This window comes from Gopherus evgoodei, chromosome 5 (assembly GCF_007399415.2).
Source record: "Gopherus evgoodei ecotype Sinaloan lineage chromosome 5, rGopEvg1_v1.p, whole genome shotgun sequence".
In the NCBI taxonomy this organism is placed as follows: domain Eukaryota; kingdom Metazoa; phylum Chordata; order Testudines; family Testudinidae; genus Gopherus; species Gopherus evgoodei.
The window spans coordinates 35,988,934-36,009,485 of record NC_044326.1 but is presented as its reverse complement, the minus strand read 5'-3'; the positions used below and the strand labels follow the sequence as shown (position 1 = coordinate 36,009,485).

General features: G+C 44.9%; 1 protein-coding gene across 2 annotated transcripts in view; it reads left to right on the top strand.

The window, feature by feature from the left end:
* The first annotated feature begins 955 nt into the window (after nt 1–955).
* CCDC149 (coiled-coil domain containing 149) overlaps nt 956–20,552 on the top strand; it is a 77,378-nt gene continuing 57,781 nt past the window's right edge. For both annotated transcript variants that reach the window (XM_030564029.1, XM_030564028.1), the window contains exons 1-3: nt 956–1,101; nt 12,066–12,227; nt 13,476–13,514. In XM_030564029.1, the coding sequence (XP_030419889.1) occupies nt 1,054–1,101; nt 12,066–12,227; nt 13,476–13,514 (249 nt within the window). In that variant the 5' untranslated portion in view covers nt 956–1,053. The remainder of the gene's footprint in view (nt 1,102–12,065; nt 12,228–13,475; nt 13,515–20,552) is intronic.

The window sequence follows — 20,552 nt, the reverse complement described above, 5'->3', positions numbered from 1 at the left end:
ACAATGGCAGTTGAATTGGACCATCCAGTCTGAGGCATCAGGAGAAGGTTATGCATCAATTTAAGCTACGGTGTGAATTTAAAATAATATATTGTTTTTATTTCCATGTGGACACACTTAAGCCAATATTAAGAGAGTGACTTTTTCCCACCTTATAGGAGAAAAGGTATGGGCTGGTAGTTATGGCTTTTGCTTAAACTGTGGGAGACACAGGATCAATTCCCTGCTCTGCAACAAAATTCCCACATGACCTTGGGCAAGTCACTTAGCTTCTATGTACCTCAGCCCTCTGCCTGTAAAATGGGACTAATTCTTCCTTACAGTGGGGCACTGCAAGGCTAAATACGTTAAAGACTTTGGCGCAGGTGGAGAGCTGCTGCTGTGAAGAGCTGTTTGCTGCAGTTTAGCTTGTGTCACTCTGCACGGGGTTTCAGCTAAACTGGAAAAACACAAGGCTCTTCTGGGGGGAGGGGGGGCAAGAGCGTGCAGGTGTGGATTCAGGCGACAGGGCTCCGTGGGTCCCACTTCAGGGCTGTAGCAGGTAACACTCGCCCCTGCTTGGAGTCCGTGCCCCTTCCTGCCTGCTGGCCTGGCTGGCAAGGGAGGGGTTCCTGGGCTGGGGGCAGAGAGCAAGGGCCTGCTCCTGGGACACGTCCCCTATTGCACTGGGGAGGGGGCAGCACCACCCACCCCTGCCTGGATAGGAGAGGCGGGGCCGGGCGGTAGGGGGCGGGGCAGGTCGGGCCGGAGGGGTGGGGCTAGTCAAGCGGTGCCAGGAGGCGGAGTGGGCGGGGCCGGGCTGCACGTGCCGGGATGCTGGGGGGGCGGGCCTGCCCGTACCAGGATGTAGGAGGTGGGGCGGGGCTGCCCGTACCGGGATGTAGGGGGCGGGCCTACCCGTACCAGGATGTAGGGGGCGGGACGGAGCCGCCTGTACCGGGCTGCCGGGGGCGAGTCAGGCCCTGCAGGGGTGGGGGAGGCTCCGCCCCTCGCGCAGGCGGCTCCGCTGAGCCCACGTAGCGCTAGCGGCGGCGCTCCGCTTGCCGCGCAGCCATGAGCTTCAATCGCACGGAGAGCGACTGGCAGGGGCTGGTGGGCGAGGTGAGGCGGCCTCGGCGGGGGGCCGGGCCGGGGGAGCAGCCGCTGTTCTAGCGGGGCGGCGCAGTCCCAGAGGGAGCAGCTGCCGGGGCCTGGCCTCGGCGCTGTGCTCCGCGGGGGGCTCCCGGCCGGTGCCCGTGCGGGGCGGGGGGGAAGGGAGCCCGCCCGCGGGCGCTGCAGCGGGGCAGAGCTGGGAGCTTTGAGTAGGCCTGGACACGGGCCGGCGTCAGGCTTTGCTGGCTCCCGCCCCGGTGAGCCGAATGGTTCCGGCTGTTCCTGCACCGAGCTGAGCCGGTGCCTCAGGAATAGCCTGGAGTGCAGCAGGCGGAGGCAGCGCTGCAGGTGCTGCAGTAACAGCTGGTGGAGCGGAGCCTGAGTGTTGCGCTATTCCTGATCCTAATGGGCCGTGTGCCACCACGTGACAGCCAGCCCCTGGACTGCTGATCCTTGGCCTTTGGTTTGCGCCTTCCTTCCCAAAGCACTTCAAAGCTAGAAACAGGCCGGTGCGGACCCAAAACACTGCAGTGACCATGTGTGGGCTGCCGGACTTGGAGCCACTCCTGTAGAATAAGGAATGTGTTCCTTTCAATGGTACTTCTTTTAAAAGTTAGTGATGACTTGAGTGGTGGTAACTTCTCAAGGTGGGCGCTCTACAGGCGCAGGAAGGGAAGCTCCATAATGTTTGTCATTTGGCTGGCTTGTGGATGTTCCTTGCCTCCTCACTCTTCACGTGTAACTGCTGGGCATCCTTCAGAAGTTTATACAATGTGAAACTTCATGGTGCACTGCCTCTCATTGGGTGTATGTTGCATGTTAAATATTGACACTGGATAGCACAGCTGTAAATGACATTGTCACAGATTGCTTTGGGCCCAAACTTTAAATTTGTTTTTCCTTATATGAGCCAACTTCCTGATTACTACCAGAAGGCAGTTCTTACTTAGGTACCGATCCTGCAATTGCCAGTCCAAGAGTCACAGGGGTTCACCTGTGCACATATCAAATTGCAGTATTGGGGCCCTAGGCCTTAAATTGCTTTAAGCTTTAAGATAGTGTCAACAGAAAACAAAGGTTGAGAGCTGATTGCACTTGAACATAAGCATGCTGTTGTAGCCAATAGTATGTATACACAGCTTTGTTCATGTTTGAGACAAAATAGACTCTAGTTTTTCTTCTAATCTTATTGCAAATGCAAGGCTTTAGACATCAACTTTAGAAGAATTGGGCACTTAAGTTGTGCAAAATCTTTACGGTAGACAACGATTTGGGCCTGTAGCCTCAATAGGTAGAAGTAACAATTCAGTATTAAGTTTTGAAAACATTATTTCTGTTTTACACGCCTTATACAAACCTCTGAACTATCTGCACTTAAAAAAAAATAGTAACAGGCTGTTAATTTGTAACACATGCACAAACCCAAACTAGCAGGCAACCACATAAAGAGACATCAGCTTGAAATTTATTTAGTTTCCAGCAAGTGAGTTAAAAGTAGCCACTGTATTATATCCACAGCCTTTGTTGTTTTACAAGCACATTTTCCTTTTTGCAAAAACAAAATGCTCTTCTATCTCCTGCTGCTGTTTGAAATTTCCCAATCTTACAATATGATTCATGTGGGTGAACCCACTGATTTCACTGGGGCTCTGCATGCATAACATTGCAAGATTGTGGTCTAAGGCCCTAATCTTGCACTCCAACACAGAGCCATGAAGCTGTGACAACTTCCAGTGATATCAGTGGGGATTTGTGTGAGCCTGGGGGGTCTATGCTAATTCAGCTACTTCCAGAATTGGGGTCTAACTGTCAACACACACTATGCTGTGTCAAATACACAATAAACTGAAAGACTGAAATATGCATTTTCTCTATTCTTCTGTTTTTTATACAATATGAAATGTCAGGACAGAATTTTTCTCATCAGTCTTGGAGGAACATGGGGTATGGGGACAGAAAGAGGTTTGTTTGTTTTTTTAAATGATGATGGTGGAAGGAAAGGTCCCTGGACTTCTTAAAAACACTCATGACTTTATTTTGCTCATTAGACCTCCAAAATATTTTAGCCTACAAACTCCAAGTTTGGGCTCTGATCCTGAAATTAAACCCATGTGGATGAGCCCTTGTGCCCATGCAGAGCCTCATTGATCAGACCAAGTTTAGGCTATGGTTAGAGCCCTACCAAATTCACAGCCATAAAAAATGTGTCATAGACCGTGAAATCTGGTCTTTTGTATACTTTTTAACCTATACTATACAGATTTCACTGGAGAGACCAGCATTTCTCAAACTCGGGGTTCCAACCCAAAAGGGAGTCAAGGGGGAGGCCCAAGGTGATTATAGAGGGGTCATGGTATTGCACCCTTACTTCTGTGCTCCCTTCAGAGCTGGGCAGTTGGAGAGTGGTGGCTGCTGGCCAGGGGCCCAGGTCTGAAGGATGCAGTACAAAGTAAGGGTGGCACTACCATACCATGCCATCCTTACTACTGTGTTGCTGCTAACAGTGGCGCTGCCTTCAGACTTGGAAGATCAAGATTCAGTCTGCAGTTCTATTACAGATTTCCTGTGAGCTGAGGCAATCACTTAAGCCTTGTGTTCACAAAACTTGCTCTGGTTTAACTAAAATGAGTTTAAAAATCAGTTTAGTTAAATCAGTACAAAACCATGTGTGTACTGTCTTAAATTGATCTAAACTTGGCTTATATTAGGTCAAATTGCAAAGAATGAATATAAACAAATATGTATGTAGGGACAATATTAGAAAAGTCAAGGCACAAAACTAGAATAAAATAGCTAGAGATATAAAGAGTAACAAGAAAACATTCTCCAAATACATTAGAAGCAAGAGGAAAACCAAGGATAGGGTAGGTCCACTACTCAATGAAGGGGGATGGGGAACAATAACAGAAAATGTGGAAATGTCAGAAGTGTTAAATGACTTTTTGTTTCAGTTTTCACCAAAAAGGTTAGTAGCGATAGGAGGTCTAACATAGTGAATGCCACTGAAAATGAGGTAGGATCAGAGGCTAAAATAGGGAAAGAGCAAGTTAAAAATTACTTAGACAAGTTAGATGTCTTCAAGTCACCAGGTCCTGATGAAATATATCCTAGAATATTCAAGGAACTGACTGAGGAGATTTCTGAGCCGTTAGCAATTATCTTTGAAAAGTCATGGAAGAGATTCCAGAGAACTGGAAAAGGGCAAATATAGTGCCAATCTATAAAAAGGGGGAATTACAGACCAGTGAACTTGGAAAAATAATGGAACAAATATTTAAGCAATCAGTTTGCGATCTCCTAGAAGATAATAAGGTGATAAGTAACAGCTTTTTTTGACAGGGTAACAAGCCTGGTGGATTGAGGGGAAACAGTATACAGTATGTAGTATATCTTGACTTTAGTAGGGCTTTTGATACTGTCTTGCATGACCGTCTCATAAATAAACTATGGAAATACAATCTAGATGGAACTACTATAAGGAGGGTGTATAACTAGTTTGAAAACTGTCCCAAGAGAGTAGTTATTAGTGGTTCACAGTCAAGCTGGATGGGCATGAGCGGGGTCCCAAAAGGATCGGTTCTGGATCTAGTTCTGTTCAGTATCTTCTTCAATGTTTTAAATAATGGCATAGAGAGTAGACTTATAATGTTTGCAGACGATACCAACCTGGGAGGGGTTGCAAGTTCTTTGCAGGATAGGATTAAAATTCAAAATGATCTGGACAAACTGAAGAAATGATCTGATGTAAATAAGATGAAATTTAATAAGGATGAATGCTAAGACTCCACTTGGGAAAGAATAATCAGTTGTATACATACAAAATGGGTAATGACTGCCTAAGAAGGAGTACTGCAGAAAGGGGTCTGGGGGTCATTGTGGATCAAAAGCTAAATATGAGTGAACTATGTAACACAAAAAAAAGCAAACATCATTCTCGGATGTATTAGCAGGAGTGTTGTAAGCAAAATATGAGAAGTAGTAATTCTGCTCTGCGCTGATTAGACCTCGTTGGAGTATTGTGTCCAGTTCTGGGTGCCACATTTCAGGAAAGATGTGGACAAATTGGAGAAAGTCCAGAGAAGAGCAAAAAAAAAAAAAAGGTCTAAAAAACATGCCCTATACGGGAAGTTGGAAGAAATTGGGTTTCTTTAGTCTGAAGAAGAAAAAACTAACGAGGGACATAAGTTTTTAAATGCATAAAAGATTGTTGCGAGGAAGAGGGAGAAAAATTATTCTCCTTAACCTCTGAGGATAGGTAAAGAAGCAATGGGCTTAAATTGCACCAAGGGTGGTTTAGGTTGGGCATTAGAAAAAACTTCCTAACTGTCGGAGTGGTTACTGCAGTGGCTATCACTTTTCTTGGGCAGTACAGACAGTTGGATACTGGGGAAGCAAGAGGGGTGAAAGAGGTGAATACTGTCTCTCTGCCCGCTATGGTCCAGAACAGGAAAAAGGTATCCAATGAGTACCACAAGAAGGCTGAACATGGGTAATAAGATCTGACACAAAGACCGTAAATACCTTAAGGGCTTGTCTACATTACCAAATATGCTCTTTGAATATGACTTTGAAAAATGAAATCAAATTAGATCCGTGGTCTCCAAACTTTTTTGATTGCGCACCGCATCAGTAAAAGCTTTTTGAGCACGCACCCTCTGCTCCCAGCCGAACTGTCGAAACGCAGAGAGGGAAAAAAAAAGCTGCTCGGACTCCCAGCCGAACTGCTGAAGTGTGTGTGTGGGGGGGGAAGCAGCACTGCTTCGGCGGCGCTCTTCTTGTGCACCCCACTTTGGAGATCACTGAATTACATGATGCTGACCTCCAGTGAAGTCAGTGTAGACCAGGACAAATAGTGTTTAGTGATTCAAGTAACTGTGACTAAATTGTGATCCACAGTGAGCCTATAGGAACCCTGCCTCGTGTACTTCATCAGCTGAAAAGGGTATAGCAGGGACCAGCAACCTTTGGCATGCAGCCTGTCATGGAAATCCGCTGTCGGGCTGGACCGGTTTGTTTACCTGCAGCATCTGCAGGTTTGGCCGATTGCAGCTCCCACTGGCCGCGGTTTGCCATTCCAGGCCAATGGGGGCTGTGGGAAGCTGTGCGTGGGCCGAGGGATATGCTGGCTGCCGCTTCCTGCAGCCTCCATTGGCCTGGAATGGCAAACCGGGGCCAGTGGGAGTTGCGATTGGCCGAACCTGCAGATGTGGCTGGTAAACAAACTGTCCCGGCCTGCCAGAGTGCCTACCCTAGCAAGCCATATGCCAAAGGTTGCCAATCCCTGGTTTATAGTAAAGGAAGAAGGAACTGTAGGAAGAAAAAGGATTGTCTAATGGGTAAAGCAATTGACTGAAACTCAGAAGAACTGTTTTCTATCTTTGGCTTTGTCACAGACTTCGTATGTGATGCTGGGAAAGTCACTTAAACCAGAATTGTCACAGGTAGCCACTAATTGTGTTCCTCAGACCTAACTAGATACCTAAAGCCTAATTTTCAGGTGTGCTGAGCACTCAACATTGCAACTGAAGTCAGCGGGAGAAACCAGTGCTGACCTGTGAAAAGTCAGCCCCATGGCAGCTCGAAGGTTACTCCATCATTAAGATTTAGAAATTTTGGCATTAATCTTTCAGTCCCTCAGTTCCCCATTTCTGAAATACCTTATGGGGGAGGGGGTTGTGAAGATAAAGGCATTAATATTTGAGGGAGTGAAACATTAGTGATCCGGATTTCTTGTCCAAAAGATGTGATTGTATAGTTTCAGCTCTCAAGAATGGAAATAGCAGTAGAAGGAAAGTTTCAAGATCTTTGTATAGTACCATTGAGTTCCTACCAAAAATTAGGAGTTGCACTTATTCCAGAGTGTTAAGAATACATAGAATGCAGTCCACAGTGATTCATAAGCAAAGGTTAGAGATGTTTTCATTACTCTCACTCTCAGCGAGTTGGTGACTTGATGAAATAATGGCAAGAAGGAAAATACCAAGGTATAAGCCAGTCATTTATACAAATGCATTATAGACACGTTTCTAAACTATTTTGTGATATGAACTTGTCATGCATTTTTGTAAAAATCTAAAACCTTGACCGTGTCCCAGCTTCATCGGATTATTAGACCATGTCTGTACAGTAGCTGATGAGATCTAACCAGATTTGTCACTAAAAATAGCAATGGACAAATAGTAAGTGTTTGATCTAGAGAGGGTCACCTTGGCACAATTCCACTCTCCTGTAATATCAGTCTCTTACTCGGTTTCACTAGAGAAGTTATCAGGTAGTAAAGCAGTTCAGGCAATATAGTAGTTTGTCATATATATTCCTTTTAATTATTATGATCTGCCTTGTAGCAATTATCATTTGCTTTATTGCAGATAACAGTTAATTGGTAGATAAAAGTCACTAGGCAAATAAGTATCAGAGAGGTAGCCCTGTTAGTCTGGATCTGTAAAAGCAGCAAAGAATCCTGTGGCACCTTATAGACTAACAGAGGTTTTGGAGCATGAGCTTTCGTGGGTGAATACCCACTTCGTCGGATGCATGTAGAGGAAATTTCCAGGGGCAGGAATATATATGCGAGCAAGCTGGAGATAATGAGGTTAGTTCAGTCAGGGAGGATGAGGCCCTGTTCTAGCAGTTGAGGTGTGAAAACCTCCCTTCTCCTTCTCCTCCCTTGGTTTTCACACCTCAACTGCTAGAACAGGGCCTCATCCTCCCTGACTGAACTAACCTCATGATCTCTAGCTTGCTCGCATATATATTCCTGCCCCTGGAAATTTCCTCTACATGCATCCGACGAAGTGGGTATTCACCCACGAAAGCTCATGCTTCAAAACCTCTGTTAGTCTATAAGGTGCCACAGGATTCTTTGCTGCTTTAGGCAAATAAGGAAAGCTGTACTCTTTAGCTGTTTAGATCGAAGGTTCGCAGTCAGGTTCATGTGTAACTTCTTGTTTTGTTGTTTTTAGCTGACATTGAAAAAGAAGCTTTCTTGGATTTTAAAAAAACAATATAACCATTCAGAAGAGATGAGATATTGGGGGGAGGGGGCGAGGGGATATAAAATATTTCACTGCGTCTACACTACATTACAGAATTCATTTTGTTCATATCTCACAGATTTTGTGGCATGCTGTACGTAACCTTTTTTCTTCCACTTGAGAAGAGGAAACCTCTGGCATTCATATAAACAGAAACAGCTATTAGATATTTTTTCTACAGACCACACTTAAAAATCACCCATTTCTTGCTTTGTTCAAAACAGAATATTCAAGTCTGTGTTGTGTTCTCTTCTAATTGGCACCACACTGGTTCTGCTGGTCTCATTTACTCAGATATGCAGATTTAAACAGGGCCCCTTATTTCCTTAAATACACTCCTCTTTTGGTGTTCAGTTGGCCTCATTCGCTTTATGGCCATTATTAATTCTTTCTTCATTGGTAAAAAGCATATGCATTTTATGGTGTCTGGCATGCCTACTATGAATTCTGTCTTGGTATAATTTGTTTTTCACCTTATAATGAATAGATTAGAATTGGGAACATAGTTCTGGAGAATCAGTTTTGGAGAATCATCAAACTTAGCAGAATAGGCTATTACTGTAGATTTTTTTTCCTTTTGACATCATAAGTCCACAGAAGCAAACCCTGTATAATTTTTAATATCCATTTAGAAGGTAAAAATGCCTACATAGAAATATCAGGCCACCTTCTGGTGTATGGCTCTTCATCAGTATATAAGTCACTAAGTCAGAGCACCATTCACTGTTCGTGTGGAGGAGATTGTGATGCCTTTTCATTTGGACCCTGAACACAGCTGTCACCATCTGTTCATGGCTCAGTCACTGACTGCCAGCCTAATTGATTAGGGAAAATTACCTACTCCCCATAAAAGGTGACATGTTCTTTCATGCTCTGAATATACTCCTAATGGAGGCCTGACATGGATGGCAGGATCTATTTTTGTTTAGCATTTGATCTATATTTACTGGTTGAAAGCCTGCATTTGTACTGCAGTATAGTTACAGGCTACCATGTAGCTCTTGTAACTAACAAATCTTTCTTTGTAATTCCATTTTATGGTCTGAATCTTAGTGCTGGTTCTACCCAGCTGGTAATAGTGGTGCTTGGAGGTAGTTGCTTATTGTGAACATCTTCTGATATGAGGTGCTCAATTGTTGTTCCCTTCTCATTATACATATTGCATAACCATTTCTATGATCCACATCAGGCTGACTGCATGTGCCAGTCCCCTTGTTCCTGGTCAATAAATGAGCATGGGGACTTTTTTTACAAGGAATTTTGGTTTGCTTTTACTTTTATATGTATTAGTTTGCCTGTCCAATTGCCATTTCTGGTAGCTAGTAATTATTTGGAGAAGGAATCTGTGGGGCTTACGTATATGAGAACATCTGAATAAAGGAAAGGGGGTTCTTCGAAGAAGAATCCTTCATAGGAAAAGGTTTGAAATTCAAGTGATTTATCAGCAAGACAGTTGGAGGCAGACTTTTATAGATAACTTTGAAAGGCCCTTTATAGATAATTCTCAGGTCTCATATTTAGTATTGTTTTAATCCCTTCTGTTTATCTTTTTCCTTTATTAGGGATATGTTATGCCATATGAAAACATTTCTATTAGTAGGATGGTTTTCTATTCCAACAGCTTTATTCACCTGAAGTCATAACTTTTGGCTTGTGATGTTACTTCTAAGTAGCCATTCATAATCTTGCACAGATATCCCTTACTTTTGGTTGGCTTTAAAGTGGGGTGGGAAAGAACGTAGAAATGGATGAGCAGAATTGTTTGTTGAAATTTAGACTTGTTTTTGCCATTAGAGTAACTGACAGCATTAGGTTTTAGATTCTGGATGCCTTTCTGGGTTTTTACCAGGGATTTGCCACTTTCAAGGTGTCAGTAAGGACATAAGTAGAGAGGTACAGTTGCCTTCATGAGGCTTAAGCTAAGACATCATAATCCAGAACATTTATGGCAGTGTTTCAGCTTCTTTGCTGCTAGGAATAAAATTAATCCAAGGTGGAAGTGTCCTCTCCAGCAGCTCAAATCCTTCTTGGAATTGCTTTTCATTTCCCTTTTGGTTTTGCAACTAAGCATTTACCATTTTTGGAAGACATTAGCTGTACTAATGTATCAGACAGTCCCCCAACCTTTTCCTTACTCATTTTAAATTGAAGTTAAGTAAGTCAATTCCAGGCAAGTAGTATATATTAGTAATGATTTTTGTCCTGAAGAACTACACTGACTTGAACAGTTTGGAAGTGCTGATGCTGTTGCTTTGTTTAAAAACCCATAATGACAAAGTATTCTTGTCAGAGTATATAATGAAACTATAAATTGTTTTCATGAATGCCATGATGTTTGGTCTCTTACAGGGCAAATTTGAAATGTGTTTAGTACTATATCTCATATGTGAATAACATCAAGTTGTACAGTATGTGCAGTAGAAATATAGCACTTCTTCACAGACATCCTCTCATGTGTTTGGTCAGAAAGTCTGACTGCACATTGTAAAAACTGAAGCAAGTTGTCTAAACCAGTGGTTCTTAAACTAGGGTTGCCACTTGTTCAGGAAAAGCCCCTGGCGGGGCGGGCCGGGCCAGTTTATTTACCTGCCGCGTCCACAGGTTCGGCCGATCGCAGCTCCCAGTGGCCACGGTTTGCCGCTCTAGACCAGTGGGGACGGTGGGAAGTGGCGGTCATTACGTTCCTCAGCCCACCCGCTTCCTGCAGCTCCCATTGGCTTGGAGTGGCGAACCGCGGCCACTGGGAGCTGTGATCGGCCGAACCTGCGGCCCACCAGGGGCTTTCCCTAACAAGCGGTGGCCCTAGTTTGAGAACCACTGGTCTAAACACTTTTTGAGAATTATATGGCAGAAAAGCATGATAAATGTGTATATACACTTCTCCAACTTTTCTCTTAAAATCCGGGGCTCAAGGGAAAGTGGTAGCATGGGGTAGACTAGTACATAACTTTAATGGCCTGTACGCCGGTGCTGGGAGCCTGAATAGTAACGAACAAGAGGAATTGGAATTGCTCATTTATGAGCATAAATTTGATCTAGCTGGTATTACAGAAACCTGGTTTGATTATCCCCGTGATAGAAATGTTAAAATCAATTGTTAAAACAAGTGGGGGAAAGGGGAGGGGAGTGGCACTCTTCCAAAAATGGCATTACCTGTTTCTAAGTCCCTGATAACTCAAAAGAAAATGATTCTGCATGCTTACAGATCAATGTCCAGACAGATAAAGCATAAGATGGAGTATTATTTGGTGTCTGCTACAGATATCCAAATCACATTAGGGAGCAGAATGACCAGCTCCTTATGCATGTATTTTTTGTGTGTAGGGGGGAAAAAGCTGTGTGATTATGGAGAACTTCAGTTTGGGTGATACATGCTTGAGGTCTCATAGTGCCAGTACTAAAACATGCTTGGAATTTCTAAATATTATGCATGACAATTTCCTAACTCAAAAAGTGTTGCAACCAATACCGGGGAATTCTATATTAGACCTAGTCTTGACAAATAAATAGAGGAACTGATTACGGACCTAAAAATTAATGGCAATTTAGGTAATGATGATTGGGAATTCTTTAAGAACATTTGACTATATGCCCAAAAAGCCACAATCAAAGTTAAGCTATGGAATTACCTGTCTGCTTCTGTGGATGGTGTGTAGGGGGAAAATGGCCAGGAAACTCTGTGACTTGAAACTGCTGGAATAGTTTGGCCCTAAGAGTTGATTTTAGGATTCTCTTGTCCAGCAAATACTTTCCCAGTGATTCTAGTATATTAAAGTCTTTAGCTTTTATCTAGAAAGACGCATACGCAAACCTCTAAACCCTTACAGATAAATTGCTCTTAAAATATTTTCTTAAAGAATGCAAACTTAGTTTTCTCAGTTCAACACAGTCTTGTGAATTAATGCTTTGTCCAATTACTTTCCCTTTTCTCTCTTGCAGTATCTCGTATGTAAAAGAAAGCTAGAAAGTAAAAAAGAAGCATTGCTGATACTTTCCAAGGAACTGGACACATGTCAACAGGAGAGAGACCAGTACAAGCTTATGGCCAATCAGCTGCGGGAACGACACCAGTCACTGAAAAAGAAATACCGGGAGCTGATTGTATGTTACCTTATGAACATTGCAGTGATTTGGGCAAGAATGAACCTGAATTTAAAAAGTGTTTTCTTTCATGAATGCAGTGTGTGCTGTAAAAATTGTTTGCTATACAACTTCCAGATGGTATAATCCCAGTTCCACCATAATTTATTTGTTAAGCACTGGTGTAGTTGGTGCTATAAAAGTAGGGTTGGCAGGATTCAATGTAAATTGAGAGATGTTGGTAAATGTCGGTTTCAGCTGCCATTCTGAAACCGATGATGGTAACAGTTGCTGTAAGTTCAACCTCCCCTCTGCACCTTGTGCCTGCAGGGATTGGTGTCACTGGCCCTGTGGCAGCACAGAGCCCTCTGCAGCCCTGCTGTCAAAGGAGTGAGTGAGTGGATGGGTGGAGCCGTGACAATGGACCGGTAACACTGGATCTCCGCAGATGCAAGGTGTGAGGAAGACACTGGTCCTGGCGGGCGGAACGGAGACCTCTGGCCAGAGCTGTAAGGAGAAGGACAAGCCTCTGGCCGTGGGAAAGGCCCCCTCACTGCTGAATGGCTCTTGCCCAGGGACGGAGCCATTGAGCATGGGGTGGTCTCTCTCCTCCCCCACATTGAGTGGCTAGTTGTCCTCCTGGCAGCACTGCCTGGGGATCTGTGCTCTGCCAAGCCAGGACTGCAGCCTCCTCCGCACCTGGCACCCAGTGTCTTGGGCCCCTCGACAGCACAGAGAGCATCCTGCAGCTCTGCAGTCAGTAGAGGAACCCCTCTATAGCCCTGCTGTCAGTGCTGCCCTAACCTGCTCCCCTTAATTTCCTGCAGCTGTAAAAATAGTTAATTGAAGAAAATTAATTGATGAGAGAAAATTGATGAGAAAAAATTAAATTCTGCCAAGACTGTTTATAAGGCACAAACAAAGACTGTTCCAATCCCAAAGAGATTAGTCTAAAAGTCAGACTACCATTTAAAAACTGACTGCGGTGTTACGCCATGGTAACGTCATGTATTGTTATGGAGAACAATGCAGCACAAAGCTATGATGGGCTGTTTTTAGCAATGTAAATCAATCTGAACTTTCCAGTCCAAGAATCTTCTGAAGTTAACATGGAGTGTCTTTAATCAAACTGCAACTTCTTGAAACCTAATTTTTGAAAACTGTTGGTTCAGATACATTCTGGTGTTTTAAAGTCTCAGAGCTGCAAAGATTATATGGTTACCGATTTCAGAAATAAGCTGCTGATAAAATGCCTCTCTTTATTTGTAGGATGGGGATCCCTCTCTTCCTCCTGAAAAAAGGAAACAGGTAGGCTTTTTCTGTTTTAGTTGGCATCATACATAAACTATTTTGTGAGAATTCAAACTCTCTTAAAATTATATTGAGGTCAGTAAAACAAAATCTGATACTCAAGTGGACATTCCAGTTCACATTGGAAGACCGTGAAGTCTTCAGTGACTTGTGCTTTATTTTAAACATGTTAACTCCTGAAATATCTGAGCTATCATTAATAAACAGAGCAAATGGTTATACCTAGCATTTTACCTAAACTGAAATCAACAAAGGTAATGAGAGTTGAGATTGCCCTCTTCATTTGTTTCTTGTAGTTGAGTCCTAAAACAAGTGAACAATAGGGGCATCATGGTGTCAAAGGGGGCTTAGGAATGTGTTGAGTGTATTCCTGTTGTTTACACTGTGTTTAGGTGCTCTTTCCAGTTGCATGCTCTCCTGGTTTTGGAAGGGTTTCAGTGGGGAGCTGTATTAATTGCTTATACTTATTTTAGGCCAGAGGTTCAGATACCATGCTCAACAGAGTACTTGTTGGTCTGCAGAGAGTTGTCAGTTGCACGAGGATGGATCTTGGTTTCTACTGAGAAATACAAGAAATGAGAGGGTGTGTTGAAATGAAGAAAATAACCATTGTAACTTCTCAAAAAGGGCAAAACATCTATTGCACTTTTTGCCCCGGGATATTATGTGAGCACAGATAGGTGGGAAGGTGATCTGGGTGAGCCCAAATGAAAGGTGTTCATGAAACAGTCTCTCTAAAGTGTAGCCCACACTATTGAGAGTTTGAGAATCTCCATTTTAGTCTGTCATCAGTCCCTCCTGGTGCCTAACATTTGTTGCGAATTATACCTGTAGGCCACACACCGTTCGTTTCTAGGCTGAGGCACAAAAACCAAAGATTTACAGTGTGTCCAAACAACAAAGTTTTATTGTGCAAGGTTGAAACAATGTTCGAATGTGGTGTCCCCCTGCTAGTCAGGGAGAGACCCAGGATGCAGATTACATAGAAGTTATATACCTTTTAGGAGTGCATGCTACCCTCGTGGATCGGGAGCCTTAGCCAATAAACAAGCCATTTTCTTATCTTTAGCCTATTACAGCTAATCATTGTCCTTGTGCTGGCTAGTGCACAGTCCAGCTGTTACCTTGCATACTAGAATTTTTCCTTAATTATGCTGTTGCAGCTGTTCTCCTATCCTCTTTCCTGTTTCTGGCTTTATCTTTCATTAATGCTGTCCTTGGGAGCTTTGTACGTGATGTGCTCGCTTTTAGTTAATGATGGATACAAAATAGGGGAACTTACAAAATGGAGTCGCTCATGCTAATTACGCTTAACACATTCATATTAACAGCTTTTCCTTCTCAGTATCTACCATAATTTAAAAAACCTAAATTCATATCCCTTCTAAACTCTAGAGAGGTCAAATCCCAATCCATATCCCCAAATGTTCAAAAATCAGCTCAGACCTCAAAAAATCATGACATTGGCGTAGAAATCTTGACTTTTAAAAATAACAAATTATGGGTTCCTTTTTTGTTTTGAGTCTCTAAGCTTCACTCAGGTCACATTTTCTAGTTTTTTTTTTCTGCAACCTACAGAGCTTAAAATGTCCTTTTAAAATGGTAACTGAGATGTTTATAGAACCAGTTGACTCCAGGAGCTGCCATTTTAGGAAAAAATGTCAAATATGTTGAGACTTGTGATGAACGCATAAGTTTTGGCAACACTGCACAATACTTCCCTGCAAAGTGGTCTACAGAAAAGTAAGAAGACTGCTGAAAATAATGTATGCAGGAAGGTTAGAAAACAGTGCTTAGAAGGAAGTACATTTTAAGAGCTAAAGATTTAAATCTACTGTAAATACTGCCTATGTGCACTTGAGTAAATTAAAACCACATGTCAACTTTTATTCTGAGTTTACTAGCTCTGTTGTGTTAGTGACACCTGTTGAGCTGCCATTCCACATATGCATGTCAGCATGTGGAAGGGCCACCCCTTCACACTTATCTCCTCCTTTAACTTTAGATTCGAGGGCAGAGAAGGGAGCTGGCTCCTCTGTCTCAGGCCTTGGCTACACTGGCACTTTACAGCACTGCAACTTTCGCGCTCAGGAGTGTGAAAAAACACACCCCTGAGCGCTGCAAGATACAGCGCTGTAAAGCCTCAGTGTAATCAGTGCCTCAGCCTCACTCGTAAGGGATGTGGTTTACGTGCAGCGCTGGGAGAGCTCTCTCCCATGCTGGCGCTCCGACCCCTGCGAATTTCAAGTGTAGCCATACCCTCAGATCTGGTTGGCCAGAGGACTGGGTCAGAATCGCACTCCTGCCTTCCAGTTGCCAGGCTGCTTCCCATTGAGAAGGAAAGTGCCACTCCACAAATGGAGCTTAGCTCTGCCTCACTGTGGATAGGATTGGTTGGCTATAGGCTACTTGGGTGGCAGTGGGGTGTTGCTGGGATGAGGCTGGGTTTGGGCAGCAAGCACCTGCTGTTGCTGCAGGGAGTAGGTCTAAACACAGCCTTAACCCAGAGCTGGGATATTGACCCACAGAGCAGGCTAAGGCACTCCCATAGCCAGGCTGGAGGAGTAAGTGAAACCCAGCAGAGGAAGCCCTGACAAGCATGGAGACCACTGGGTTGGACACTACAATATAGCAGCATCCAAGATTCACAACTTGGAGCTCACACCACACCCAAACATGAGTGATCAGTGCAGGGGACAGGAGATGCCCTCTTTTGGGGCTAAGGGACTCTGATTGACTAATGAAACACTTGGAGGAGAGGAAGGTGATTAGGAATAGTCAGCATGGATTCACCAAGGGCAAGTCATGCCTAACTAACCTAATTGCCTTCTATAACAAGAAAACTGGGTCTGTGGATGAGGGGAAAGCACTGGATGTGTTATTTCTTGACTTTAGCAAAGCTTTTGATATAGTCTCCCACAGTATTCTTGCCAGCAAGTTAAAGGAGTATGGATTGGATGAATGGACTATAAGGTGGATAGAAAGCTGGCTAAATCATCTGGCTCAACGGGTAGCGATCAGTGACTTGATGTCTAGTTGGCAGCCAATATCAAGCAGAGTACCCCAGTGGTCGGTCCTGGGGCTGGTTTTGTTCAACATGTTCATTAATGATCTGGATGACGGGATAGATTGCACCCTCAGTAAGTTCGTGGATAACACTAAGCTGGGGAGAGGTAGATACGCTGGAGCATAAGGATAGGGTTCAGTGACATAGACAAATTGGAGGATTGGACCAAAAGAAATCTGATGAGGTTCAACAAGGACAACTGCAGAGACTTTAGGATGGAAGAATCCCATGCACCGCTACAGGCTGGGGATCAACTGGCTAGGTGGCAGTTTGGCAGAAAAGGACCTGGGGATTACAGTGGCTGAGAAGCTGGATATGAGTTAGCAGTGTGCCCTCGTTGCCAAGAAGGCTAATGGCATATTGGGCTACATTAGTAGGAGCATTGTCAGCAGATCGAGGGGAAGTGATTATTTCCCTCTATGCGGCTCTGGTGAGGCCACATCTGGAGTATTGCATCCAGTTTTGGGCCCCCCACTACAGAAAGGATATGGACAAATGGAAGAGAGTCCAGCAGAGGGCAACAAAAATGATTAGGGGACTGGGGCACATGACTTAGGAAGAGAGGCTGAAGGAACTGGGCTTATTTAGTCTGCAGAAGAGAAGAGTGAGGCGGGATTTGATAGCAGCCTTCAATTGCCTGGAGGGAGATTCCAAAGAGGATGGAACTAGGCTATTCTCAGTGGTGGCAGATGACAGAACAAGGAGCAGTGGTCTCAAGTTGCATTGGGTGAGGTCTAGGTTGGAAATCAGGAAAAAATATTTCACTAGGAGGGTGGTGAAGCACTAGAATGGGTTACCTAGGGAGCTGGTAGAATCTCCATTCTTAGAGGTTTTTAAGGCCTGGCTTGACAAAGCCCTGGCTGGGATAATTTAGCTGGAGTTGGTCCTGCTTTGAGCAGGGAGTTGGACTAGATAACCTCCTGTGGTCTCTTCCAACCCTAAGCCGTGAGTATGTGTTTCTAAACTGCTTGCCTGTCCCCTTCACCTATCAGAATCCAGTTTAAAGACTAACTCCATTCAGTTACTCTTGGTGGCTGTTTCTGACTATCAAGAATTAGTCAAAAAGTTGAGCAGGGTGTCTACAACCACTTGTCATCAGATTTGTGCTGGAAGTACTGCTGGCCTTTTGCTAAAGCACTAAGAGCCACGAGTGAGAATCCTGAAAGATAAATCTTCAGAAAAGCAGCGTTTGGAGGTAAGCAATTATCTCTTATCTACCACACGGATGTTGTGAAGATTGATTAATGTGATTTCCCTTTTGTTAAGGGGGTCTGAAGATTAAAAGCACTACTATGTGCCAAGTACGAGTAATAAAATGAGACCTGCCAGCTTTGTTCTGGTTTGTGAGTGAGTGACTCCCTTACTGTGAAGGGGCAGATGGAAAACTGCAAGATTGTTTGTCGTTGTAATGCTTCAGAGAACAGTATTATATATTTCAAACTGCACCTGCTCAGACGAATCCTGCCTGCAGAGTGGAAGGACCCTAGTTTCTGCATATCTTTAATCTTATAGAAACAGGGCATTCTGTGTGTTGTGAACGTGTAGGTTGAAAACTAGGATTTTTAGCAGTGTTGCAAGTCTTGTTCTGTAGGGTGACAGTGTTTTTTGTGTTTCTCATAATGTAGTTTAAAAAGAAAAGGTGCACTGAGAAGTTGAGTCTAAGGGTATGGCTACACTCAAAACTTCACAGCGCTGCCACGAGCGCTGCCGCAGTTACTAGCCTGACTTTGCATTCCCTCTGGGTGAGGGAGGGAGAGGAGAGATTAGCTCTCTCTCAGGGCTTGTCTACATCAGAAAGTTGCAGCGCTGGTGAGGGAGTTACAGCGCTGCAACTTTGAAGGTGTACACATCTGCAGGGCATCACCAGCGCTGCAACTCCCTGTTTGCAGCGCTGGCCGTACTCCCGTTTTGTCTCGGGTGTAGAGGATCCAGCGCTGGTGATCCAGCGCTGGTAATCCAATGTAGACACTTACCAGCGCTTTTCTTGACCTCCGTGGAAGGAGGAAGCTTCTGGTAATCAAGCTGGTCTCCTTCCCCGGCTTGCTCTCGCGTTCCCGGAACCCCGAGCAAGCAGGTCTCCTTCCCTGCGGTTTGCAGGGTGGTTCGGGGAACGCGAGAGCAAACCGCGGCGAAGCTGGTCTCCTTTCCCGGTTTGCTCTCTCGTTCCTGGAACCCCGAGCAAGCAGGTCTCCTTCCCTGCGGTTTGCAGGGTGGTTCGGGGAACGCGAGAGCAAACCGCGGCGAAGCTGGTCTCCTTTCCCGGTTTGCTCTCTCGTTCCTGGAACCCCGAACAAGCAGGTCTCCTTCCCTGCAGTTTGCAGGGTGGTTCGGGGAACGCGAGAGCAAACCGCGGCGAAGCTGGTCTCCTTTCCCGGTTTGCTCTCTCGTTCCCGGAACCCCGAACAAGCAGGTCTCCTTCCCTGCGGTTTGCAGGGTGGTTCGGGGAACGCGAGAGCAAACCGCGGCGAAGCTGGTCTCCTTTCCCGGTTTGCTCTCGCGTTCCCGGAACCCCCCTTGAAGCCGCCCAACAGCGCTGCAGTGTGGCCACATCTAACACCACTTGCAGCGCTGGTTGCTGTAAGTGTGGCCACTCTGCAGCGCTGGCCCAATACAGCTGTACTAATACAGCTGTAACAACCAGCGCTGCAAAATTTTAGATGTAGACATGGCCTCAGTACCTATTTCCAGGACTGGAAATAGGGAGGGTGGAATCCCTCGGTTTAGATTCACGAAGCTTGCTTCTGTATATCTCTCCAGGAACCCAGGGAAGGAACACCTGGAGGGGGGAAGGGAAATGGTTTATTCCTCTTTGTTGTGAGACTCAAGGAATTTGGGTCTTGGGGTCCCCAGGGAAGGTTGTTGGGGGGACCAGAGTGCCCCAAAACACTCTAAATTTTTGGGTGGTGGCAGCTTTACCAGGTCCAAGCTGGTAACTAAGCTTGGAGGTTTTCATGCTAACACCCATATTTTGGATGCTAAGGTCCAAATCTGGGAGTATAGTCGCAGCGCCAGCGCTGGGAGAAAGCTCTCCCAGTGCTGCACGTACTTCACCTCCTCATGGGGTTTAGCTTGCAGCACTGGGAGCCGTGCTTCCAGCGCTGCGGCACTGTTTACACTGGCACTTTACAGCGCTGTATCTTGCAGCGCTCAGGGGGGTGTCTTTTTCACACCCCTGAGCGAGAAAGTTGCAGCGCTGTAAAGCGCCAGTGTAGCCATGGCCTAACAGTCATTGTGGTACCCATTTTCAAAATGTTGAGATCTTTTGAGACCCAACCCCTCATGCTCCCTGTGATTCTCTCCTGTCTCTGTTTCTTACTTCACTGGAATAGAGAATCCTTGCCCCTGGATAAACTTTAATATCCTTGGAAAACACCTCAATGTTCATTTAAAATAACACTCTCAAAAGGCTACAAAGATTTTGTTTTTCTGTTTTACCTTCTGCTTGAGGCAAAGTTGTTCATCTTGGATTCTGAAAGCAACTGAAATGATTCCCATAAAACAATTACATGAGAGGATTTTCTTGGGCAATATGGATGCCTTTATTTAAGCAGAAAATAATCCTGTTTGGCTAGATGTGACAAATATTTGCCCCACTAGCACAGGAATTGGCAACCTTTGGCACGTGCCAGACCAGTTTGTTTACTGGCTGTGTCCGCAGGTTCAGCCGGTCACGGCTCCCACTGGCCGCGGTTCACCACTGCAGGCCAATGGGGGCGGTGGGTAGTGGCAGACACCACATCCCTCAGCCCACGCCACTTCCCGCAGTCCCCATTGTCCTGGGACGGCAAACCACAGCCAGTGGGAGCCCCGATCAGCTGAACCTGCGGACGTGGCAGGTACATAGCCCTGCCACGTGCCAAAGGTTGCTGATCCCTGCACTAGCAGCATGTGTTTGGGGTGTAGGTACAAAAATGCCCTTAATGAACACTCCCACTGAGCAGTGCTTCTAGAAACTTGGTTATGAAAGC